The 9,305-nt window shown below is 35.0% G+C and overlaps 1 protein-coding gene across 1 annotated transcript; it reads left to right on the top strand.

Moving 5' to 3' along the window:
- Positions 1-210: 210 nt before the first annotated feature.
- Positions 211-4,987, top strand: LOC112507849 (F-box/LRR-repeat protein 3). The gene is made up of 7 exons (XM_025112578.1): positions 211-1,036; positions 1,937-2,062; positions 2,148-2,252; positions 2,985-3,378; positions 3,915-4,044; positions 4,137-4,431; positions 4,612-4,987. Exons 1-7 carry the CDS (start codon positions 362-364, stop codon positions 4,915-4,917), a joined length of 2,031 nt encoding a protein of 676 aa, XP_024968346.1. The 5' UTR covers positions 211-361; the 3' UTR covers positions 4,918-4,987.
- Positions 4,988-9,305: the final 4,318 nt, after the last annotated feature.

Here is a 9,305-nt window from a genome sequence, read left to right as displayed (position 1 = left end):
TCGTTTTGGTTTTTATTTTGCATACGTACATGTCTTCCAACGAAAATTGGCTTAGGGGTATTACTGTCTTCACAGGCACAAAATTATCCAATCAATTTCTTTCATCGAGGGAAGGCGGAAAGGGCAATGTCGTCATTATCCCTGTGCCCCCATTCCTTCATCTTCTACCTTCACTCCAGTTATCAACTGCCCCAATAACCAAACCAGCCTTTTTCCTGTTAAACGGTTACTTCAAAAACCATCTCCACCTTCTTTAAATCCATCAACCAATTTCTTTCTAATCTAATTATTATATGCTTTGAACAAAAATCGAATCTCATTTCTTTATTAGTTTACATAATTTTGTTTTTCAAGAGGTAAAATGAAGAAGCAAAAATGTATCCAGGAAGATGCTGAAACCCAGATCAACCCTTTTGATTTTCTTTCAGAAGAAATCGTTTTCTTAATCTTAGATTGCCTCCAAACAAACCCATTTGATCGAAAATCATTCTCTTTGGTTTCCAAATCATTCTATTCAATTGAATCTCGTCATCGCAAAACCTTAAAGCCCTTTCCTCGTACTACCAATGATCATCATCATGATCAATTAAAAAAGCTGTTAAATCGATACCCATTTGTAACCCACCTCGATCTTTCCCTCTGCCCTCGAATCCCGGATAGTAGTTTATCATACATATCGAATTCTTGCGGAAAAGCCTTGAAATCCATCAATCTTTCTAGGTCTAATTTCTTTACCCATGTGGGTTTGTCATGTTTGGTTTCCAACTGTGTTAATTTGGTGGATATTGATCTCTCAAATGCTGTGCATTTGAATGACACTGCAGCCGCGGCTATTGCGAGTTGTCGGAGTTTGGAGAGGTTGTGTTTAACTAGGTGCAAGTCTTTGACTGATATTGGAATTGCGTGTATTGCAGTTGGGTGTTTAAAATTGAGGGTTTTGAATTTGAAATGGTGTTTAGGTGTTAGTGATTTAGGGGTGGCTTTGATTGCTGTTAAGTGCAAGCAGATTAGAAGCTTGGATCTTTCTCACTTGCTGGTATACTCCCTCTTTTTTGTATTTTTGGTAATCATTTTGGTTGATGCTTGATTTCTAATCTTGTTGTCCTGTCACTTGTTTGATTATATGTGTTTGTTGTTTATTTGATGGGTTTGTTAACTCTCTTCCATCTGTGCATTTCATCGAGTATTTGAAAGTATGTTCCTTTCTATTTTTAGTTGCTTGCAGGGTTTGTATGGTCTTGCCAATTGGTTTCTTAGCTTGTGGTTTTTGGAGTCAAATGACTTGTAATTTTACTTTCAAAGTGACACATAATTCTTAATCTTTGGGAAGGAAATATTGTAAACTATGAATAGAAACATTTTGCTGATTAAACAACCTAAGAAAATGTAAAAACTTTGAAATAAAAAAAGTTAGGTTTGAAGTTCTAACGTCAAATATGGACATCTTTGGTGATAGAGGGAATAGTAATTCTTCTATTTGCAGGGAAATCTCATAATTATTAGCATGTTAAAACCTTCAAAGATTTTGTTTTGGTTTGAATAAATAAACCATATTAAATGTGGTGATTTTTCGTTAAAATGCCATGACAAACAATCGTAAATTAGATGACATGGATGCTGCTTCAAGTGCATGCTAAATTTTGTTCCATTTCATCGTATTTTTGTTGGTCATTTCGCTGGTGTCACTATTGTTGTCTATTGCATATTATCGAATTTTGAACGTTTATACAGAGATGTTGCATATGTTTACATTTAGTTCATAAAAGTACGGGGCTTGAATGAAAATCCTTCACGTTTTATGCGGTTTGAGGTTTTTGACGGAAAAAAATGAGATGGGACCCACAAAGTGGAAATTGACAACTTGTGATTGTTTTGTTTGGTTATTTGATACAATCTTGAATTCTCATTCTTTCTTGTTCATATTAATCTTTTACAGATCACGGAGAAATGCTTGCCTTTGCTATTGAAGTTGCAATATCTTAAAGTTTTGGTTTTAGAAGGATGTTGTGGGATTGGTGATGAAAGTCTTGTGTCCCTCAAACAAGGGTGGAAGTCACTGAAGGTATCCATTCTTAAACACAGAAGAAAATTTACTTTTCTTTTGTACCAAGTCTTTCAAGGAACTAAGAAATTCCTACTTTATACAGACGTTGAATATGTCGTATTGTGAGAATGTTTCTCATGTGGGATTGTCTTCACTAACCAGCAGCACCACTTGTCTTCAGAATCTTAGCTTAGCATACGGGCCAACGGTAAGTCCCATACTCATTTCTTCTTGTTATATGCCCACTGCTCGTGAAAACAAGCATTTTGTTTTTACTTCTTTTAGCTGATCACCTAAGTAATATTCAATGAATCAAAAGTTTTGGGGGTTTAATCTGAAAGATTGATACTTTGACCAGGAAGTCAAAGTGGCAACTCTTTCTGTAATGGAGATAATCTTAATGGCAGATGCTCGTCCATCTTGTTACGGACTTGAAAAGCTCTAAACATAGTAGCGATTTGGAAAGCCAACTTTTCAAGAAGTTGAAAAGATGGGATTTTTCTTCTTTCTTTGAATATAACAGACATAATTATCCAAAATAAATGCAACAGAATGTTGAGAACATTGGTTTTGCTCCACTAGATTTCCCCCTTTTTTTTTGGTATTTTGGACTTTTGACTGATATTAACCGTTCTATTGAACTATATCTGAAGTCAAACATTGCATTCTTTTTGGATGGAAGGAGTATGGCGATGAACTTTTGTATAAAGGTGCAACTTTAAGAAAACTTCAACAAAGCAAGCTCTAACACAGGGTCCGTTGGATGAACGACCTTAAATGAATTTTCAATTAAGAGCATGACCTTCTAGTTTTTTTTTACCTGACCTGCTCCTGGCTATTTTCATCAAAAACTTAGAAATACACTAGAGGATTAGATTCTTAAATTCGGTTCTAAGGTCATTCAGCTAAATAACCCCTGTTAACACATGGGGTGGTTCAGGTAACTCTTGCTGTTTCTGAAAGTCTGCAAAAGCTTTCCCAATTGCAATCGATCCGGTTAGATGGTTGCCATGTTACATGTTCTGGACTCAAGGGCATTGGAAACTCGTGTGTTTCGCTCAAGGAACTAAGCTTAAGTAAGTGCTCGGGTGTGACAGATGATGGTCTTTCATCTGTTGTGATGAAACAAACAGAATTGAAAAGGCTAGACATCACATGTTGTAGAAAGATAACTCAAGCTTCGATTGCCCATCTCACAAAATCATGTGGGTCCCTCGTTTCTCTCAAGATGGAGTCGTGTACCCTTGTTCCTTCAGGAGCTTTTGTTTTGATAGGGCAACATTGTCGTTTTCTTGAGGAGCTTGACCTTACTGATAATGATGTCGATGATGAAGGTAGGCACTTTCTTCTCAGAACTGTTAAAATAGTACATTTTGTGCCCTGTGACCCCTTGTAAATTGCAACATTTGATTTTATGGCTAGTTCTAGGAAGGTGGCAAAATGCATCAAACTATGGTGAAATTTGTCTTGGTTCCCATTTAGTGCAACAAGTTTTTTTCTCGGTTAGTGTAACAAACGTTCAGTTTCCTATTTCATACCCATTAGTGTAACTTGACAACGTTGCATCCGCTTCTGTAGTAGTTTTAAGATCTAGGGGTTACCGGTCCAAATGGGTATGAAATAGAAAGAATTGAACACTTGCTACATTGATTGAGAAAAATACTTCAATTATTATACTAGATGGGAAATAAGCGAACTTTGTTGTATGTTGATGCATTTAGCATTTAAGGAAGTATTTTAATTATTCTTCGATAATGACAAAATAGGATAATCTTGTATCAACTTTCTCAACGGTAACAATGGGTAAAACTGGAAATGTTGCAATTTTCATGAAATGGCAATGGTGAATGATGTTACCCTGTTTGTGCAGGCCTAAAATCAATCTCAAGATGTTCCCAACTCTCTGTCTTGAAGCTTGGGATATGCCTGAATATAAGCGATGAGGGGCTTATTTTTATTGGAAATGGATGCCCGAAACTTATAGAGCTCGATTTATACAGGTTCGCAAATGGAAAATTTGCTGTTGATGGTTTTTTATTATTATCATTATAATTATTTATTATTAACTTGCGAATGTGTTTCTGTTGTTTAGATCAGTTGGAATTAAAGATGCGGGCATTTCTGCAGTTGCTCATGGTTGCCCTTCCCTTGAAATGATCAACATTTCTTACTGTGGAAACATCACCGATAGCTCCTTGATCTCGTTGTCAAACTGTTCAAAGCTAAATACCCTTGAAAGCCGAGGATGCCCTCTTATTACGTCTGTAGGACTAAAAGCCATTGCCATTAGATGCAAGCAACTCACGAAGCTAGACATCAAGAAATGCTTCAATGTAGACGACTCTGCATTAATCCCACTTGCTCATTCTTCACAAAATCTCAGACAGGTATAAAAGAATTTTAACAAACCATCCCACATGGATAGGAAAGTAGATTTGTGAGTTCCTTAGTTCAAAAGTCGTGGGATACCAATAAATTGAATCAAAAGTTATTAATTGGGCTTATAAGAAGCAAAGAAGGGAATGAGTTGCATTTTGGGTTTCTAACGAAAATGAATTGTTTTTCAGATAAATTTGTCGTATAGTTCAGTGACGGATGTTGGAGTGTTATGCCTTGCTAGAGTGGGGTGTTTGCAAAGCTTGACGATCCTTCACATGGAGGGTTTGAGTGGAAGCGGACTTGCAGTTGCGCTGTTGGGATGTGGAGGGCTGACGAAAGTGAAGCTACAATCGTCATTTAGAAGTTTGGTGCCAAGATTGGTGATCGAGCATGTAGAAGCTCGTGGTTGCGTTTTTCAATGGAGAGATAAAGTGTTTGAGGCTGAATTGGATCCAAAATGTTGGAAACTACAAGCACAAGACATTGAATTTTGATTCATAGACTGTTAGGTTCTTATTGTTATGCATAATAAAAGGTATTTGTCTCTGGTTTTCTTTTATTTGATCCAAAATCTTGGGTTCTTCATTATTTTGTTTGTTTATTTTGCTTGTATATACCGTCTTGAACCTCATATCACCATCCGCCCCCTTGGTGACTTTTTTTTAGAAGGCTATGCCCCTTGGAACCTGTATTAACCCCCACCTTGCCGTATTGTGACATCCTGCAACTCTCAAGTTCTAACTAGCTTATATAATTATGCACCTTGCACCTCCGGACATGTATTATACCTTAACCGTCGATCTGTTCGCTGTCTTATGAATTTAATTACAATTTGATTAACCACGTGTCTGATTGGTTTAAGCTTGGTTCCAAAGGTCAAAAGTACCAGGAGGTCTTAGATTCAAATCCAAGGAGGAATAAAAATCCCCTTGTGGCCACGGATGTTCAAATGCGGTGACTCTGGGCTATCTGCAAAGCAAGTGGTCGTCCTGGGATTAGTCGGCTCGCATAACGGGTTGGATATCCAGGTTAATAAAAAAAATTACAATCTGATTTTTTATATATGAAAATAATATATGAGAGTAGCCTTGAAACTCTTATGTATTTATCCATGGTGATAATAAAAGAAGGAAAATGCGGACATCCACAACAATTTCACCATTTGATGTTGTTTTATTAAAAATATGAGTAAAAATTGTTGGAAATGCTGAAATGAACAGGTGCTAATACGAGTTTGTGGGTATGACCATCTGGGTAGTAATAAAAACATGATTAAAAGGAAAACAGAATTCAATGGTTGTAATTGAATGAACGAGAGTAGGTTTTATGGATTTTTCTTGAACCGAACTCTGAATCTTCCTTGATCCAAAGTTGAGTATGAATCGAGAAGATTACTTGAGATATTGAATCAAATTCAAATTTAGGGGGTGTTTTGATTTCCAGATTGGAATACGGTGGAATTGGAATGTGCATGTTTGGTTGACATTACGTAGTTTTGGAATCTGAATTGAATAAGGCTATGTTTGGTAAACTAGTTGATTAACAAATTACGTTTGACAAAAACTAAACGATAAGCTAGATGTAAAAAAAGGACCAAAAATGACATCTTAACAAATTAGTCAATTATAACATTTATAATATAATCGAAACAAATCTCTAATAATATATATATATATATATATATGTTAATTAATACAGACAAGATGATAAAAGATAAATAAATAATACAAATACAATATTTTAATTTAAAGAATTTTAGCTTGATTATATATATATATATATATATATATATTAAAATTTGATCCGTTAAAACAATTTTTTAAAAGAAGATCTACATTAGTTTATAATTTTAAATAACCATTACATATAATATGAGTAAAAATAAAATCGATCAATCCCATATATCCAAATTAATTAATAATTTAAGGCTATATAAGATTGTGAAGATCAAATCTTTGGTTTGATTATTCTCTATCTGATTTAGAGAATCCAATTGACCAATCATTTAAGGTTATTCTATCTTAAGATTCAAGAACCCATGTTTTGTATTAAATTATTTTAGAATCCGATGAATCCACTTCATAAATATTCTATAGCTGAAATTCGATGTATAACTTATATTTCGGAATAAAAAAAAAATATGATTTTTACTTGTAAAAGTCTTGTAACAATTTGTATTGATCCAAGAACATAAACCTTCAACAAAATCGAAGACTAGTTGAAATAAGGTCAATATAGTCATGAAAACATAATGGTTTGTCATCTAGCAAAAAAAATCGATACAAGATAAATTCAAATAGTAGTCTGACATATACTAATACTACCGGGCCGAATTTTGTGTTCAAACTTGTACAACAAGTTTGGATCACTAACTCTTTCAACACTCATCCTAGTCCAGGGACATGCTCAGCATGTTAGCTAAAATAAGTTCTAAACACTATTTTATTAGTGTCATACTTCATTTATTGTTTCCTTGACATACAAAAGGATGAGATACGATAACAAGTGTCTACATCAACTACAAAGGCTGAAATGAAGAGTATAAACATGAATGAATTAGCAAATCAGATGAAAAGACGCGTTAAAGTTGGATAATAGTATTTGATGCAACGGTGTCTATAAAAGATCACCCTTGTCTTTCATTGTTACTCACCCGTTTTGACAGTACTTAAAAGTGAAAGTTTCTTAGTAAAAATATGCGTCAATATCTAAAGAACTATTTTAATGCTTCGGATATGAAAGAGTACCTTCTTCTATCACTCTTCCATTGTTAGCAAATTTGTCACCAATTAGATTGTTAAGGATCATAGGTCTTATCTTCCTAGTTTTCATAACAAATCTGTAATTCTTTGTTTTAATACAAAATAAAAAATTAAAAGTCTATCATGTTTGTATTCAACCCCCTTCTACAAACACATTCTGTGCAAGTCATTACTTTCCAAGACCAACAAGTGGTATTACAGTGGTTTGTTTAGTCTCATAAACAAGATGTGAAATGACTTCCTATTGATATTCTCTCTCAAGTGATTTGATGATAATCCCTTTTACTTATACGTTGTATTTATGTTTCTGTATTTTCAGTTCCAGCTATCTTCACTGAGTATGTTCAGTGATCGCTGAAGAACTTGCATTGTAAATCTATCAGAGACAACAATACTTCAAGAAGACAACACTCACACCAAAGAACCTTCAGCAAACGTCGAAGACTGAAACTGAAGATTATGGACCGGCGAGTACGTGATCTGAAGCGGTACTCAGTGATTACAAGCCTGTCTACATATGTATGAAGACTGCTCAAGCTTCAGTGAATGACGATGAGACCTTCAGGTAATTCCAGCATTCAATGATCAAAGGGAGCTTGCTTAGCACGATTGTTGTTGTCTTGTCCTTATGCATGCAAAGGACAAAACCCATACCCTTATGAAAGTTAGTACGATACGGAGCCGACTAGTCGACTCTTTGTCCACCAATTTTAAGTAAGAATGTCTACTCATAAATAGTGCTTTTTGTACTATTCACTGTAGCAAAGGACAAGCCTTCCTCTTAAGGCTTGACACGCACTCTAACCATACCATATTGCATTAAATGTTCATTTAATGCACTGGGTATAAATAGAAGTGTTTCTTCTCCATGCAGAGTGCACGCAACTCACTCTCTAACCCTAATTCTTACTTCAAGCATTTTCTAGCTTAAGTAAAGGATCTTCTTTACAGCAATTTCTTTTCTTGAATTTGCTAAGACTTTGTGTATAACCAAAGATTGTTTAGATAGGTTTTTATTACCTTATCTTTCCGCAAACAATCTTGTAAAATCTGTATTGATCTTCTCTATCAATATATATTTTAAATTTGAAAATACTGTGTTTGTATTCATCCCCCCACCTTTTACAAACTATTTCTCTTCTTGTAGACCCTCACGGGACCAACAAGTGGTATCAGAGTAGGGTTTTCTTTCTTTCCTTGTGTTTAGCTATTTTCTGTATTAGTTTATCTCCTTTCTTAGATAACTTTACCGCTTACAAATGACTTTACAAATTGCAAACACACATACAAAAGATAATGGCTCTCTTGCCAAACCTCCCCGGCTTGTCCGTAACAACTTTAGTCTCTGGAAGAACCAGATGTCCTCTTTCTGGAAGGTGTGGATCCTGAAATTCCACATTACATAGAAAATAGACCATATATTCCATTTGCTATTGCTCCAGCTGTTCCAGCAACAGCTACGACTACCGCGATTCCTGAACGGCAGATTCCAAAGCTCCCACATCAGTGGAGCGATGAGGATAAGAAGAAGATAGTTATAGACACGTGTGCTCGGTCTATAATAGCTATGTCTCTTTCTGATGAGATTTATCACTCAGTGATGAAACTCAAAACCTCTAAATCCATGTGGGATACACTCTGTGTCCAATATGAAGGAACCACTCAGGTTCAGGAGACTAGAAAGATCAATCTAGTAAGACAATATGAAAGCTTTCTCTGTGGAAAGTCTGAGACGCTGTCTGAAGTACATCAGAGATTTAACTGCCTTCTTATTGATCTTAGGGCTGTCGGTAGGGAATATATAGTTGATCCCAGATCTCTCAATAACACTAATAATCTAGTTATGAATAACCAAATTAAAGTGATTTTACGAAGAAAGTTATGAAGTCTCAAAGATAAAATAAGAACATTCAAGAACGACTTTGAGCTTCAAAGGTTTTACTTTTATAAATAAAACGTAGACGTAAAGAGTAAAATCCTACGCACATTTATTTTACAATAGACCTAGTCGTCTATTTATACTAGATGGCTAATGCTAAGATAAMTATYTATTGCTACTTTCTAGCAAATAGTCTAGCTAATAGATAAGATTTATCTTTTACATGGATAATCATTATAAA

This window comes from Cynara cardunculus, assembly GCF_001531365.2.
Source record: "Cynara cardunculus var. scolymus isolate 2C chromosome LG 2, CcrdV1, whole genome shotgun sequence".
In the NCBI taxonomy this organism is placed as follows: Eukaryota; Viridiplantae; Streptophyta; class Magnoliopsida; order Asterales; family Asteraceae; genus Cynara; species Cynara cardunculus.
This window is presented reverse-complemented; position numbering and strand designations above follow the sequence as displayed.